General features: G+C 46.2%; 1 protein-coding gene across 1 annotated transcript in view; it reads left to right on the forward strand.

The window, feature by feature from the left end:
• GRK5 (G protein-coupled receptor kinase 5) overlaps positions 1-17,353 on the forward strand; it is a 153,749-nt gene that overhangs the window by 60,249 nt on the left and 76,147 nt on the right. The window contains exon 2 of the mRNA XM_050334428.1: positions 3,927-4,022. Within this exon, the coding sequence (XP_050190385.1) occupies positions 3,927-4,022 (96 nt within the window). The remainder of the gene's footprint in view (positions 1-3,926; positions 4,023-17,353) is intronic.

Genomic DNA, 17,353 nt, shown 5'->3' on the forward strand with positions numbered 1-17,353 from the left:
ACTGTTGCCAAACAGAAGACACCAGCTGTAGTCATCCTCCAGTGATTTGTGGGTAGTTTACCTAAACTGGATTAACTAGATTGCAGTTAATACAGTTGGAGGCATTGAAATTTTAGGCTGTCCTGGGTTAGCCAGGCCTGGCAGCGTGGGATCTGATGCTGACTTATCACCCTGAGCAGGAACAGAGCAAGAGTAGGAAGGCAGCTTGGCCATGCTTAAAGGCCCCCTCGCATGGCGGTGTGAGGCACAAATGGAATGATGCTGGAATGGATTCACCCAGCAATATGTTTTACTCTGTGTGGTGAAGTATCTTTAATCAGCAGAGCAGAAGCACAGCTTGGGGCTGTCTTTAGCAGGGTTAAAGGGCTCAGCACTTTGGCTTCTTCAGCTTCTTCTTCAGCTCCTTCCTCTGTCTCTGATTTTTTGTGTAATTTTGGACAGGCCACTTAATATCTCACTGGCTTAATAATGTGCAGGTATTTTGCTGTCTCCTCTCAGTGTTAGGAGAGTAAGTATATCATGAATAATGGAAGGGGAAAAAAAGTAGGCACTTTAGGCTAAGGGTAGCTCCTGCTTGCAAATGTTTTACATGTGTGCCTCTGGTTATGTCTCTCTCCTTGCAGGCAGAGATCAGAGCTAGATTTGCCATGTGGCATCACAAGATGATACGAAAAAAGCCATGTATTTTTCAGTAGGTAAGATGTAGAGCAAATGCTTTTGTTTCCTGCAGGACTGGTTGACATATTGGAGAATTAGCTTCAAGCCTCAGTTTGCAAATGCTGAGTTGTTAAGTGCATGCAGGGGAGCAGAGCTGAGATTTCTTGCTGTTGCTGGCAGCTCCCCTTTCATCATCAGCAGCAAACCAAGGTTTTGAAGCAGTCAGGCCCTCCAAACCCACACGATGGAACTCACATCTGATACATGGCCCGCCTGTCAAGCCTTGCCCTGAGAAGCTGCCTTGAAGATTGCAAATCCTGTGCAGAATAGATGGTGCAAAGGCAGCAATCAAGGCAACGTGTGAAAAGCTTCCCTCTGCAGCCTGCACAGTGACTGACCTATTCACAGACACCTCCCCTCTTAGCTTTTAGCTCTGCTAGACAATTTACTCTGTCTCAGCTGTCTCACTGCATTATGTCCTTCAAACCCCCCAGAATTAACGTTTGGAGCCAGCAAACAGTGCTGGCTCCACAAGAAAAGCTGGGAGTGGAAAGGTCGGGTCGATTAAAGCCCTTGATCAGAATCTTTAACATAAAGACGTCACAGGCAAAGCAGCAACGCTGCTTCACGCTCAGCTAAGAGCAAATGATTCATCAGGCAAGGCTGCTTATTTTTGGAGGATAGCCACAGAAGAGGAGAGAACACGCTGGCTGTATCGATCACGGCTGTAACAGGGCACCGCAGAGCCCTTCCCCGCTTCTGATGGAAATTTAATGTGGGGAATACATCATCCAGTGTAAATATATCAATATATGTTTTACATCCAATGGATTTTAAAAGTGTTCTGGCCCAGCTTAGCAGAATCATTCCGCCCTCTGCACAAATCTCAGGGCTGTCATTTAGAGCCAGGGGCTGGTTTGCAGTGGTCTGCACTGCTTGATGCTGTGCTGAAGATGCAACCATTTTGTGAGGACTTCTGGAGAAGCAGGTGTGCTCTGAAATCTCCAGTGCTTGGGCCTGGAAGGTAGACCTTCAGTGGGTGAAGATGTACCAGTGCTGAGCAGATGCACCCTAGAGGATGCTTTCATCTGGCTTATTCCCACTGCCTCCTGTGTCCAGAAATGTTTGGAAGTACTGCTGGAGCAGGCATTGCTGCCCAAGCAGCTGCACAGCCCTCGAGCAGAGAGCCCTGCAGTACCCCTGTCTGTCAGATCCCTGGTGGGAGCAGAGCAGGTCCCTGCAGGGGCAGAGGCAGCAGCCAGGAATGAGGGGCACGTGTTTGTGCATGGAGGTGGGATGCTCTGCTGTAGAAGCTGACAGCCTGAGGAAGGGATCCAGAAATCCAGATTCAAACCCTGTCCCTGTCAAAGGAGGATCATTCTGCTCTAGCACCAGCCCAGCGGTTTCCCTCCTTGCTTTCCCCTTCCTCCCCATCCCTGCCCCAGTGCTAGGTGATAAGTACTTCATTCATTTAATTCCCATGGAGCTTTGACATCAATGCATAGAACTCAGAGTTTACAAGAGTTCTTGGCAGCCAGGAGGGCCAGCTGTGTCCTGGGGTGCATCAGGCACAGCACTGCCAGAAGAGAAGGAGAACAGGGGCAAGTGGAGGTGGCAGCAGCCTGGCATGCAGGGGCTGCTGAGCTGGATTGCAAGAGTGGGTTTTTGGGGAGATGAAAGTCAGTGATGACCCTTTGGGTTGCTGAATCCAAGCCCTGTGGTCACTGGCAGCCAGAGCAGAGCCTCAGGAACTGGAGAACAGATGATCACATGTGATCCCCATGAACCCCAGCCCACAAAATGCTTCTCGGCACCTTGTGTACCCAAGACTGAGGGAGCAGGACAGCCTCTCTGATGCTGTGGCTGGAGGGATAGGAAAGGAAATGGCTTCAGCAGCAGTGTTTGGGATGCACTGAGGAGGGAGGGTGGGAGCAGAATTCATTACAGACCCAGAGGGTACATCTGTGTTGCATAATACTGTGCAGTGTGGGGACAGTCCCAGCTCTCTGTGCTTTGCTGGAGTCTAATTCCTGGAAAGGGTCTCAGGGCTGTGCTTGTGATTGTCTAAACAAGCTAGTTCCTTTATGGCTAGTGCAGGTACCTCTGCTCCACGTTGCATGCTGTAGAAATGCAAGCAGTTCCTGTGATTAAGAAGTTTTAAAATCATTCAAGGCGGACTCTGTGACAGAAATCCCATTGGCCACCAAAAGCAAAGGAGCATGACATGCAAAAGAAGCACTCCTGTGGCAAAGGTTCTGTGTGATCAGAAACACCCCACAGAGTGCAGTACTTGGCATTTTTTTCTGAGGCTCATGTTTCCTCTCTGGTGGTCTGCTACCTTTTGAGTCAATGCTCTCCTGATTTAGCCTGCAATGTTGTGTAGGATCTAACACATCCTCAGTCTGCAACTGTGACTCTACCAGCCCCTCTACAAAATTAACTCGGCTCTGAATTAGTCATTTGATGTGCTAGTGCATGGAAAATAGACTCAAGTGAATCAGATTTTGTGTGCAGGGACTGAACTGCAGTAAATACAGGGACTTGGAGAATCCCAGCCTTCATCTGGGCTGTCACATCCAGAGGGATCCTCCCAGCAAGCAGCACAGTGAGGTTTGCTGGAAACACTGCCTTTGCTGGTCGGAGCCCAGTGCAGAGGGCAGCCCCCTGGGCAGCTCAGGTGTGGCACCTGCAGATGCCAGGGATGCCTGCAGCAAGGTGTTTATGGAGGGACACTGATGAGGGGGATTCATCAGCACAGAAAGGCTGAGGGTCTCGGAGGTGTGGGCTGTAATTTTACAAGATTATTTGACTTGTGTGAAATGGCTGTTGGTTGGGGCAGAGGTGGCGTTGGAGATGCTCGGTTCAGGGCTGTCATCTGAACTGGACCTGGTGGGCCACAAACATGGACTCCCAACTTCCAGCAATCTGATCTTCTGACAGATGCTGTCTCCTCGGTCTGTTTTAAGGCCAGACAAGCTCAGATTTATCTGTGTCACAGAATCATAGAATGATTTGGGTTGGAAGGGATGTGAAAGCTCATCATGTTCCAATCCCCCTGCCATGGGCAGGGACACCTTCCAGTATCCCAGGTTGCTCAGGGCCCATCCAACCTGGCCTTGGACACTTCCAGGGACCTATCTGTACACGAACCCACAGTGTCTCAGCTTTTCTTGTTACTGGTATCTGTAAGAACTGTGGCTGGGCTGGTGATCTCTGGGTGTGACCGTGCCCCCCAGAGCAATCTAATCCTGGTATCTCTTTCTCTGCAGGGGGTGGAGGGAAACGCAAAGGCAAAAGCAAAAAGTGGAAGGAAATCCTGAAATTCCCTCACATCAGCCAGTGTGAAGATCTCCGAAGAACCATAGGTAAGAGCTTTTCCTTTCTTTGGAAGCGTTGCATCAGTAAAACTCAGTGCCTGCCCACCAGGACAGTGGCTGTAAAAAGGCATTCAGAAATGGATCCCCTCGTCACATCCTGCATTGCCTTCTAATAAGGAGCTCTTTATCAGGGAGGAAATGAGACTTGCTGATTGTAGTTGAAGGTTAGTGTTAATTACAGTCTGGATGTGATGCTTGAAGCAACAGGCAGTACCTCTACCAGGCAGGATTGCTCAGCAGCACCATCCTCTACTCAAACCACAACCACGGCGCTGCTTTATGTGGGTTTTTATAGGACATGTACATTTTTATTTTTTTTTTAAACTTAATTTGTTTTATCTGTGTGGGCCAAACACTGCAGATTTGGAAGGGAGCTTGCAATGGCCATTTTCATAGCACTGCCTTTCTCCTGCTCATGTGTGCCAAATTTTAGCATTTTTTTGGCTGCTGCCTTGGCAAACAAGGCTAGCAGCTATCTCCTTCTGCACTCTCCTCTGGAGAGCCCAGCATTACTGGTCTCACCACAAAAGGTTAACTTCAGCTTTTGAGGCTTCTTTTCTCCCCTGCACATCAAATCCAGCCACTGGCAAGGAATGAATGAAAGGCAAGAATCTGTAACAACTGAGATAACAGGCAGCATAATTTGTCTAACTTGGGTGAACTCCTGGGGTCTGAGTGACAGTGCCCTGGCACTATTTACCTTAGAAATTCACAGCGTGGTTATGCAGAGAAAATATGTGGAAAGTCTTTTCATGGTCTCCTTCAGTAACATTTCCTCCCCTCATCTTCTGCTGTAGAGCTCAAAGGAGGTAAAGAAAAGAGGGGAGGCAGTAGAAGAGGGTGTAGGTTTTCCCCAGTTTATGGCCACTCGACAAACACACAAACCCTGACCAATTTCTGAAGGTACAGAACCTGCTGGAAGCAAATCTGACTTCATATATTGTAATTTGCAAAAGGAATTCTCCTTTTTGTTCTGTCAGCCTTGGTTTCTACAGGGGGGGAAGTGGCTCCAGATAAAATGCTGCTCTTTGTGAAGGTGTAGTATCTTAAAATGAGTGGTCTTAAAAAAGTTAAGTCTGCCAGTGATTTCAGTTTCTGAAATGCTATTTCTGGCTTTTTTTTTTTTTTGCTTTTGTGTGTGTGTGTAAGCTTTGTCCTAAATGTAATTTGGTTTTGCATTTGTTTGTGTGAATGATTTGATGAAGTAACCGACCCTTGTGTGATCTCTGGGTGGATTTGGCTTCACGACAGTGATTACCTGTTGACTGGGAATTTTAGCAACTGACTTTTCCACAGTGGGAAATAAGGTCCAAATCCTCGTTCTGTGACTCTGGTTTTTATTGAGTAGCTGTCCTGCTGAGCTGGGTGTGATGACACAAGGAATGAGCTAAGCCTGAGTAAGGTCATCTGTCCTTGCTGGCTCTACCATTTTCAGTTAATCCAGCTGAGGTTGAAACATCCCAGACAAAGAGGTGTCTGAACTTCTCCTTGCTCACACAGGGTATCTGACACGCCTTGGAGGGGTGGCTCTACAGCATTAAGTGGTTTGCCTGTGTGTGGTTGACCTGAGGTGCTCAGGGTGGGCATCCAGGAACAAGTACTGGCAGTCTGGCCATAAACTGCTTCTTTTACTGCCTCTGCTGAGGAGGAACCATTTCCCTGCCTTTGACCCTTCATTTGTGGTTTTCTGCAAGTCCTTTAAAAGGATCTCAGGATTTCAGATCTCAGGTGTTTCCCCAGGTGATTTTTATCAGGGAATGTACTGAAAAGTCTGTCTTGGACCATCAACTGAACTGCTCTGTGACTTGCAGGGTATTCAAGTTCTTGGTGTGTCTGCCCATCAGTCCCTCCCCTACCGATTTCTGAACCCACCAGTCAGTGCTAGTAATGAAACAGAGACCCCAGAATGGCTTTTTCCTCCAAGGCCAGGTTGGATGGGGCTTTTAGTGGAAGGTCCCTGCCCAAGGCAGGGGGATTGGAACTCAGTGATCTTTCCAACCTTCCAACCCAAACCACGATTCTATGGTTCTAAACTTCATACAAGGAAAAGGCTACAGCCTAATTCAGTTTGTTTAGAGACCAAGACAAATATGGGCAGGTTCTGCTCCTCACAGACCTCTTTGCTGCCTGTCCACCTCCCAGCACTTTTGGTCAGACAGAGTCTTGCCACTTTGGTTAGCAAGAAAATCACACCGAGTCTTGGAGCGTTGCATGAACTGGAGCACCAGGCTGTTGAGGTTTTGTTGTACTCCTCTTTTTTGGATGCTTCCCAAGAGCCTCCAGGGAAAGGCTGGAGGCAGGGATGGGATGGACCTTTTGATTCAGACTGAGCATGGACTGCACAGTGCAGTTTAATGCAGCCAGAAGCAGTGGATGGAAAATGCTGCTGTTGTAGCTGTGGCACTGCAGCCTCCACGTGTGTGTAGCTGCCCACATTTTGGTGTAAAAACGTGTGTGCTCTTGCACCCCGCTAAGGTGTACTGAAAAGAGTCTGTGTCTCAAAAAAAAAATAGTGTAGTGTGAAAAGAAATCTGTGAAAAACAGGAAGGCTGAAATAAACCAAGGGGCTGCGACCTGTGTTGACACAATTATGAGTCAGTTCATACCTTTTGGTTACCTCTGTGTTTACAGGAGGCTCTGTGTTTGACTATCCATCATCTGGTGTCTTACTGAAAGGCTTGCTTAGTAAAGCCCTTTTTTTTCCCCTCCTTCTTGAGCACAGAAATAAAAATGAAAACACCCGAGAGAAACACTGCTTTTTGATAAATAAACAAACACTGGAAACGTCTTTATTAAAAGTGCCATTTAGCCAAGGAGCTATTTTTTTGGATTGCACTTGAAAGCAACTTCTTTTCTCCTTTCTTTTTTGTCCAAAGTATGCAACACCTTTTGCTGGGAAATTCAGTGGCCTTCATTGTGTGCTAATTAAATAGGCAGGGGGAGCAGGGATGCTACACTGATAGCTTTACTGGGCTGAGTGAGGCTTGTATACTCTGAGTGGCTAATATATGTTTCCATTTGCAGCCCTCTCCCTGGCTGTGTGTGATTGTATTAAAACAGCCAGCCCTTTGCAGGTTGGATAATTTCCATATTGGCATTAGAAGCCCTTTTCAAGGGACAAAAAGTGATGTTTGAGACACTACTGACCGTGACTCGTGTGGTGGATGCTGCTGGTTAGGTGGGGTCCTGCTGCCTTTAAAGCTCAGAGGTGATAGCTTGGCAAAAGAGGGATGTTTTGAGGGGAAGAGGAAAACCAGCAAGGAGCAGCTTTAAAAGTTCCTGCATTTGACTCTGCACGAAGAGATGCCTCAAGTTGGAGAAACCCACTGGTTTAAAGGCCATCAGTAAGCAGAAGTATAAGAAAGAGCTGTAATTTTAAAGGCCAGAGTGTTGTTATGATGATAAAAGATTCTGGATGTCTGTGAATGCTTCTGAATGACGCAGAAGGTTCTCTTGGTTAAAAGTGTGGAATTTTTATTTATTTTGCTCAGACCCATTCTGTGCTTTTTTCTTCCGTAAAAAAAACCTGCTTGGGTGAAAGAGTTGATTTTTCTGATCTTTGGCAAATTTGCTTTCCCAACTGTCCAAATGCTATATAATAAATCAAGATTTTTTTTTTTTTCCCCCCCTCCCCCATAGATTGAAGCTTGTGGGGAAACTGCCACAGAACATGTCTGTGTTTGTTCCACAGAGTGATTTGTTGCATTATTGCAGAAAACTTTTCACTCCTTTGGTAAATCCATTTCTGACTGCGTACTGTGCTCAGATAGAAGAGAACTCTGAGGATTTCTTGTGTTAAATATTTATATTTAGTGAGATGTCACAGTCGGAAAGATCAGCCCCATTAATACTAATTTGTCCATTCTTGGTTTAAAAAGAGAAAAAAAAAAAAAGTCCTTCCTGTGCCATTTAACCTCTTAGGTGACATTTGCATCCCATATATCCAGGGTAAAAGTGGCTTGAGCTTCCAACTCTGGCAGGTTCTTTTCAGTGTTGTTAAAAATACACATCTGTAGAGATGGTGAACAGAGTGAAGTGGGACAAAATCGAAGCCACAGAGTTCACATGCTCTTTCTTCACAGGCAACTTTTTACAAAAGCTGGCTTTTTTTCCCCCCTTCACTTTTATCTGGGGTATTGTGCTTTCTTCAGACATGATCAAGACCTTCACCTACATCATTCTTTTTGGTCACTGTGGAGTTCTTTTACCTGGAGGCACACTGATGGTGCAGGCTCTGCAGTGGCACTCAGACCTACGTAAAGGAGGTTTGCTGAGCTGCCAGGGTGGGTGCTGATGGCAACCAAGGAGCTGCAGCGTGGACAGCAATGGCAGAGGGATGCTGGAGTATTTATCAGGCTTCCTAGAAATGCTTTGCAGCCTGCACTGAGCAACATCCTGTGGCAGAAAGGCTGCTGCTGTCCCCAGGTAGCTTGGGCCACCCTGCTCTGCCCCACGCTGCTGGGGTATCTTTCAGGAATTCTAAACACATGGGTGAGGGGTCTTGGGAAAGCAAAGCGTGATTTTCCAGGCTTGCTCCCGAGGGAATGCTGATTGAGGGATGATGTGCCTGTGTGGGACCCTGCCCTGCTCCAGCTGGGAGTGGACAGGTGGATAGATACACCCCCAGGGCTGTACCCACTCAGGGGTGGAGATGTGGCAGCAAAATGATGTGGCTCCACGTGCAGATCACACAATCTATGTGGCGGTGTCACATATAAAGTTCAGGCACTGAAAGTGGGAAAGAGAAGCCATCAAAGACCAGTCTGATCAAAACCACAAAGCCCATTTTCTCTCCACCATGTTTACAGTGATTAAAAGAGCGAGGTTGGGAAATGTAATCCTGAAGCCAGCAAATAGATCAAAGGAAGGAATTGCAGCTTGCCTTCCACTGTAAATAACCAAGCTCAGGTGGTTATAACTTCTGTGATTTGTTTTGTAGTATTGGTCTGAATACTACACCTAAGGCTGGTCTCAAAAACAACAACCTTACATTTTTATTGGAAATAGTTTTTCAACAGGTAGTCAGGATTCTGTGACATGAAATAACAGCAAGGGGAATTGTGTCCTGTTTTCTTTCCAAATATATACGCTGTATAATTGTTACACTGGTAATAAAGTATGTTTGTAGAGAAATTCATATCATTTAAGGCCCAAGCTGATAAATGGGCTCACAAAGAATCTTCCATCTGCATGTGGATGATCCCATGGATGGTGGAGCAGTACCTAAAGAAAATCTCCCTGGGTGAGTTATCCTCCCTGGTGCTTGTCTGCAGGGTGAGTACAGGGAGAGCAGAGAGAGAGGAACCCAAGGAGGACTGAAAACAAAACGGGAAGGACTGCTGAAGGCTGTGGGTAGGATTTGTTGCTCTGGAAAAAGTTATGCAGATTTTGTTGGATAGCGTGAATGCAGAAAAAACCCTCGAATTGGTTCATTTCTAAAGAAGAGGGAAAGTCCCTCCCCATGACAGTGCCCATTCCATACATTTCTCTTCCCTTCACTTTATCCTCCCCTTCCATCTGCAGTAGACAGGACTTTCCCCTCTCTTCCCTGAGCCAGAAGCTCTCTGCTGCTCCTTGGAAGTACAGTTTATGCAATCTTTCCAGCAGAGACCTTGCCTTCAGGGCTGCCCTGTAGTTCCCTTGGATTTGACATCCCATCCCATATCATGAACACATCTAAATTAAATGAGATACTCTTCAGGGGCAGGAACTGGCCACACGATAGAAACTGTTCCAGCACATGAAATGCTATGGCTGACGTCAAAACCATATTGTTTGTTTACAAACCCACAGTTGGTCCCGTTCCTTTCCTTCAAATCCTTCAGATTCAGCTATAATCCCATCATAAACATAGGTTTGTAGTGCTCTAATGTGGACAAACAGAGCAATGTTTGGTGCCCTTGCAAGATCAGCTGTATCCAGTTTATAGCCATGGGTGGAACTGAGAAGGGTTGGGGGTTTTCCTCCTGCTTTTCTTTTTTTTTTAATGCCATCACAGAAAATACGTGAAAAACAAGCTGCTTTATGCATCTAGTGAGACTCAAGACTAACACTGGGAGAACAGGCTTCTTGCAGGCTGCTTGTGCTTGACAGCTTCCAGGCCGGGAAGGGGACGCAGGGGAAATGAGCTGAGATGATCTCAGTCCACGTTCTATTTACAGAATTTATTTCACAAGACTTAATCCATTAAGTATTACCTTGGCAGGGGCAACCCAGAAAGAAACCAAGAACGATGTTGCTATTCTCCATAGAGAAGGGGCAGCAAATCTCCCTACCAAACAACGAGCCCACACTAGTCACCATTCAGTAGAAAGCCTCCTAAGGAACAAATATTATCACTAAACCTCTGTATTTGTGTTTTGTGGCAAAGACAAACTAACCTTTGCAAATTGAGAAGGAAAAAAAACCACAATACCACGACACTATTGGAATTGCTTTCCGTACAGTGATACGAAGTAAAGGAATTAGAGGAGAACCTATCCTTTTAAAAGATCCATTTCATCTCTGGCTGAAAATAGAAGTAGATATTGTGAGCTGCAGGGTTTTTCATTATCTTATTAGGTAACATGAGTCATTAAGCCTAATTAATACTTATGCAGTGATTTGGAATTGTAAAATGCTATAGAAGTGCTCACGGGTCCTGTTAAATGGTAGAACTTGGTTGGTAGGGAAATTTATTTTGAAACCAATTTAGCATTTGCTGGATATGGGGGATGAGAGGGGGGGCTGCATTTATGGTAAAAACTTACTTGTCTCTCTGCTGGACTCACTTGTAACTTTGCTCCTGGTAGTGATGGGGAGGTGGGGGCTCTGCTCAGCTCTGCTGGACTCAGTGAGAAAGTTTCCCTTCAGTTAAATTGAAGAGGAGCCCTCTTCTACTGAAAAGAGGGAACTGCAGGGAGGGAAAAGGGAGAGAAGAGATCCATCAGACCTACATTACAGGGGTGCTGTGAAGTGAACAGCCTGAAATCCTCCCCTTTGGGGATGCACTCAGGATTTTAGGGAGGGATGGGATTGACCTGTTAATGCTTTTTGAGGAGAAGAGCTCATTTGGTGGTTGGGAGAGGAAACATTATTTTGGCTTGGCTTCTGCTGGTTGTTACAGAGGCCTCTGGGATTGTGGCTGGGCTTTGCTCTGGGCTGTGCTAGGAACAGTCAGGCTGCAAGAATGGCCCACTGAACATGCTGCAGGTCAGGGGACAGGAGCATGAGAGACTGAACCCTTGATGGAGGCATTTTGTAACAAAACACAGCTTTTTGAATGACATGTGTGTAGTAAAAAAGGGGAGTTGTTATTCTGGTTAAAACTGGAAACCTCATTTTTGTCTCCTTCCTTTTTTTTTTTTTTTTTTTTTGGTGGGAGAGGGGCAGGAGGAAAAGAAGCATCCTATTCTTTACTTAAAACCAGAAAATAAGTGATAACCTCAATTTATATGAAAGTCACCCAAAGACCATTAAATATTTGGAGGGAAGCAAAATTCACATTTTCTGTCTGTCTGTCTATCTATCTATCTATTATCTATCTATCTATCTATCTACCTATCTATCTCTATTTTGAATATCTGCACTATATCAAAGCAACCTTGTACCTCTTTTTTCAACTTTGTCTTGGTAGCACTGCTTTTGCTGAAGCACTCTTTGCCACAAAGTGTAATTCTTCAGCACGAGGTGCAGTTTCTCCTTAATTATGAAGGTCCTTGATCAGTTCACGTCAGTTTTGCTGGTTTGTTGTCTTTTCTGGACAGTACAAACAGACAATAAAATGAATATAAATTCAATACCTCACTTTTAAAGATAACTTAGGGCACTGTAAGTTATTTGATGGGTTAACAGGGTTAGGATTCTTACTCCTTGTAAATCTGTGTCTGAGGTGAGACCACAGATAAAGTGTCTTAGTGGAAGTGAGGCCCATTGTTGTCCTTGTGCTGGTGATTTCTGGCTTTCAAGGAGAAGAGAGGTTGTGTGTTTTTAGGATGATCCCACACCTAACTTTTAGTTCTGGTTTTAAGGCAAAGTGTGAGGGAACTCACCTGGGAATGTGATTTTTTGGTGGTTTGGCTGAATCCTTGAAGTCATTGAGAGATTCCATTTATTTTTCAGGAAATCACTATATGCTGCTTTGAAAACCCTTTGGAGGTGATAATTGGAAATATTTCTGTGTTCTGTAGATCAGAAATGAGGGCATGACCATGAATTCTGTTAAATATTGCTGTTAAAATAGAACCCCCACTCAGCAGGATCAAAGCAGGAGCTATGAGGCCACTTCTGAATAGAGCTCCTGGTTATACCAGTACTGTTGTTCACTTACTAATCACATTTTTACCATGCTAAACTAATGCCAGGACAAGTAAAATTAAATATTCTGTATCTTAAACTGCTGTCTCTTAGCTGAAGTACTGGAAGGGATGAGTGAAAGTCCAGTTGTAAGGAAGGGGACAAAAATCATAGAGCAGGGTGGTATAATACAAACCATGGAAAATCTCCCAGGTTCGGGCAGGGTGGTAGACTGGTATTTGATTTTCGTTGAAGAACTCACTGTTGTCCTGGAATGGGTAAAGCTCAGTGCAAAAATGGTTCAGCAAATAGTCTGAACTCTTATAATCCTTAACAAAATATCTAATGGACCAAGACATTTAAGCCACAAATAAATTTAGTAAATTAAGGAAAACAAGAAGGTTTTACCTTTCCAGAAGAATTTACCGATTAATTTCAAAAGATGGGAAGTCTCTATAGTATTCAATGACCCACAAAAAAATAGAATCTCGGCAGGTAGCTCCAAAATCCTTTGTGCCTGCCAGATTTCACCATCCTCCAGCCCTGCACCAGCACTATATTTGCACAGTGGCACACTGAAGGTCTCTTGACGTCACACTGATTTTCTGAGCTCTCCTTTGGACAAGTTAGGCCAGTGTTGACAGATTGGTGGAGGCTGTTCTCATGAGCAGCAGGACCTGGCTCCACTACATACAAGTGTTTGCAATGTCGAAACAGCCCTCTATAAGTAAGTGCTTTCAGGCTTTCATAACTCCTGCTTCAAAATATTTTTGGCATTTGTAAACACGGCTTATGGAGAAACGTGGTTTTGAGCACAGAAAGAATTTGGTGTAAGTCACTTCAGAGCTGTTCTGATCAGTCCAAACAAACAACATTCAGCCCTTGAGTACCCTGCTCAGCACATCTGACCTTTTGCTGTAGGTATAGTTTGTCCCATGAGCGGTGACTTCAGCACACTGAGCTTCAAGAGGGGTCTAGGGAGTAAGTAGGGACATCCTGCAAAGGCACAATCCTGACTCTAAAATGTGAAAGAGAGATATGTATGGTGGGGAACTTATGGACCAGCATAAAGTATTTCTGATTTACTGTGGCAGACTATGGCATATTTATACTGAGCAGCTCTCCAGCAGCCAAAGCCAACTGGCACTTCGAGCAAGATCCTTTCCAGATATCTTTGGCTGAACCTGCTAAGCCTGAGCATGAAGAATGAGGTGGAATATCTTTGGGAAGGACCACTGTGCTGGTGACAGGTTGGGGTCCACGTGGGAGGGACCTAACCTGCCCTTGAGGAGGGAACAGGCCAGCACTGTTGGCTCCTGGAGGCCTCTGTGTGCCCCAGGGCTGTGCCCGAGGAGGATGGAGAATGGAAGACAGGAGAGTGGGTGAGCTGGGGGGAGCAGCTGTAGGTAGATAGAAATACCTCCCCTTTGCACAGTCAGTGGGAGTGTTCCTGAGGCTTGTTCTGCTTGAGAGAGGAGAAAAGACCCAGCCTGAAAAGCGCAGCTGTTAAGCAGTCCCAGTGCTGGGAGCAGACCTCGTGACTGTCCTTAGCTCCACGGAGGCTCTCTTCCTCCAAGGTAGGGACTCACTCCCTCTGAGGCTGCTTTCATCCCTGCCCAGGGGACTGTGGGTGTCCACAGGGCGCCATAACCTCATTATCTTCTAGGGGGGAAAAAGAAACAACTTCTAAAAATATTGTCTATGCCAGTATTGTCCGTGCCAGTGTGACTGTGACTCAGTGGTCGGAGCTGCGAGGCAGAATTAAAGCCCTTTCTCCCTGTTCTCTCCATGCACAGCCCCTGCTCCTGTGACCAGGACTAATGTCTTTTTAGAGTCTACTTCAAAGTCCCCTCGGGGGCCAGAGCCCTTCTCATGAGTTCCAAATCAACTTGTTTAGGTAAGATCTCAAGGAGGGGAAGGAGGCAACGCAAAGTTTCAGGCTCTGCAGAGGAGCTGCCAGCGCAGAGGTCACCCAAGGTTGTGGTTACTCCCACTGTGCTCTGCCATGGGCTCTGTGCATCAGCACAGGCTGGGATTGCAGCAGGGCCAGCACAGAGAGAGGGAAGACGTGGATCCACCCTCCAGCCAATGTGGTTTTCGCGAGTTTTCTGGCACTGGCCTCTGTTCCAAATCCTGAAGGAGCCCTGGTGGAGACCTGCCATCCTGGTTCAAAAAAAAGGGATGGGATTTTATTCTCCAGAGCACCACCGAGCTAAGTGGCAAGCAACCATCACCCACAGCCAGTTACTGGTAAAGCACCTACAGACTGCTTGAAATTCAAACAGAGCTCCATAAGTGCTCACTGTAATTCATAGCATAAGTAGGATGTTCCTTTGGTTTCTCTTTGTTCATATCATGTGAAATCAACTGCAAACTTGTCCTTCTCCATCCCCAAGGAGAGATTATGTTTTTTCCCTAAGCCCCAGTGTTTTTTCCCTCGTTCATGGAAGGGGGGTTGAACTAGATGACCTCTAAAGGTCCCTTCCAACCCAAACTACTCTGTGATTCTATGATTTCAGCCTTCTGTCTCACTCATTGCTGGAGTGTGTGATGCTAAATCACATCTCCCAAAAAGCCTTTATCTTTTGTGTAAATTAGCTGATAGCTTCCTTCTACTGATGCAAGTCAAAACAATGCTCTAGTTGGCAGAGTTATGTGGAATTCTGCCTCATCTGTTTTTTGCCTCCCATCAACAAACTAGTATTTCCCTAACAAGTCCTCAGATCTGGCAGTTTTCCAGGGTTTCCCTTTTTGGTAGGCAGCAATGAGGGAGTCTCATCTTGCTGCCAACTCACCCACTTCCAGCATGTACTGGGGAGGGATCAGAAGCCCTTTCCTTTGACTGCCTCAGAGAGAAAGCACTGGGAGTTCAGCTGGAGGCTCTGCCTGTGAGATGTGGGTCATCAAGTCTTGAATTAGAGAGCAAATAAAACAGCCCTTTGCTTTTCTTCCTCGCTTTTTTTACCCTTCATTTAAGCAAACTGAAGTCCTGGTGACAGTTAATGCACAGAAAGCCCTTGAAAGGGGGATGATGTGTCTCCCAGGCAGGTGCAGTCTGACTTCCCTCTCTCAGCTCTGGTCCCTCCCAGGGTGGAGGCACAATGGCAAGAGAGAGAATATTTCAGTGCCCTTGCTCTCTTGCTCTTGGCTGGCTCTGCCAGCCTGGGTGCCAGTTGTGGTGGTGGGTTTTGCATAGCTGTGGGTTTGATACCGGTTTAGCTGCCAGCTGGCAGTGTGAGCTGTGTAACTTTCAACTCCACAAATGCCATGCCAGCATCTGTTTCTCATCCTACAGCAGTTTAAATAATGCACATTTCCAGCTGTCTTCCCCTTCCTCCCCAGTTTCAGAGCACGGTCTGCTGGTTTCGTGTGCTGCTCCGAGGTGCATTTCTGGGCCATGCAGTCTGTGTGCAAGGCAAAGCTGGTCAGGGGGCTGCAGGATTTGATGTGCACTGTCCACACCCTCACCCTCCAGCACAGCCCTGCATCAAAGGAGAAGAAACCCTCAGCAGACAGGAGTCCTACAGCTCGTGGAATGCGTTAATTAAACAAGCATCTCTGGAAGAGGGAAAGTGGTGGAGGTCCTCTGCAGATAACTTGGCAGCTCTCTAATACAGTATTCACTGCTTCAAGTCTCCCAGAAAAAAAAAAAAAAAAAAGAAAAAAGAGAAAAAAAAAGCTTTAGAGAGGGAGGTTTTTAAACCCTACTTTCCAGTAGGAATGTAATGGAAGAGTGCAGCGAAGGCTGTGGAAGCATGCTGCTCACAAACAGAGGAAAGATGAAATTCCAGTGCTTTGTTTGGGGTAAATTGCTGGCCTTTGTCTTCAGCATTAAAGCCATCTGAAGAAAGCCATTCCTAGCACACAGCAAGACAGTTGCTTTTGCTGGATTCTTTCCTGCATACAGTGTAATAGTGTAATATGAATGTGGCAGGGAGCAAGGCAAATGGAAAGCGTGATTCATTTTGAATGACATGATGTTAAGAGGTGATTTCTTTTAAGGAGACAGAAGGCAGAGGGATCAGCATTAAATATTTTAAGTGGGCTCTTGGAGCAATCCAATAATGGAATTCCCCACGCCCCCCTCCTTCTATGACCGTAAGTTCTGTGTTTCCTGCTAGTTCTCTCTTTGTATTGATGGACTTTAAACCTAAATCAGAACAATTTTACTTACCAAGTTATAAAAACCCTTTATCTTGTGTCCCACAAAGTCAATAAGTGTTTGTTTCTTCAGCTCAGTAACAGTTCCCCATTCTGCTTTCTGGGCAGGTTTACTCAATATCTCTACAGTTTCTACCCACCAAGTCGGCGTCTCAAGGCACAAACTCTTCCTGCTGGGTTACAACTAAGCATTTCCTACAGTACCCTTACAATTCCTCAAATTTCTCCTCCCCCTTCGGAGCCTGGGAAAGCAGATGGACCCTACAGCATGGCCTGGGGGTCATGAAATCCAGGCTGCTAGAGCTGGAGTGGGGAAGTGCATTCCAGAGGACACAACCCTTCCACCAGGAGTGTTTGCTGCTCTCCAGCCCACACAACACCGCGCTGATCCCGAGCTCTCCCAGTGATCACAAGTGACAGGGGCAGGAGGCAGCAGATGTCTGGTATTTGGGTTGTTGTGGCTCGGTGTTTTCCACTCGAGCTGCTGGCTAATGACGGTCCTGGGGACCCTGAGCAGTGCAGTCTGGAGCTGGGCACCCGGGAAGAAAGATCCACTGCAAAGCGTCCTGCTGCTCTCAGCCCTTGGAAGGGCAGAGGGGAAGCTGGCAGAGGCACGAGTCGCTGCACAGAGGTCCACATTCAAATGTCAAGCCCACAGTTTCCCCGTCAGTCATAAGGAGAAAACCACTTGGCAAATGCAACCCAGCCCTGAACCTGAGTGACAGAGCAGCCTCCTTCAATTTGGCCTCTCATAAATGCTGACTTTTTCATTGTGTTTAAGTAAATCAGTTTTGCTCCTCACCCCGGGCTCATAAGCTCCGGTTTTGTCCCTGCATCCTGTTGGATTGGCCTGTCACTCACTGCCCTAGAGCGTAGCCAGTGCT

Source organism: Myiozetetes cayanensis, unplaced genomic scaffold (genome assembly GCF_022539395.1).
Source record: "Myiozetetes cayanensis isolate MyiCay16 unplaced genomic scaffold, myiCay2020 scf10, whole genome shotgun sequence".
NCBI lineage: Eukaryota > Metazoa > Chordata > Aves > Passeriformes > Tyrannidae > Myiozetetes > Myiozetetes cayanensis.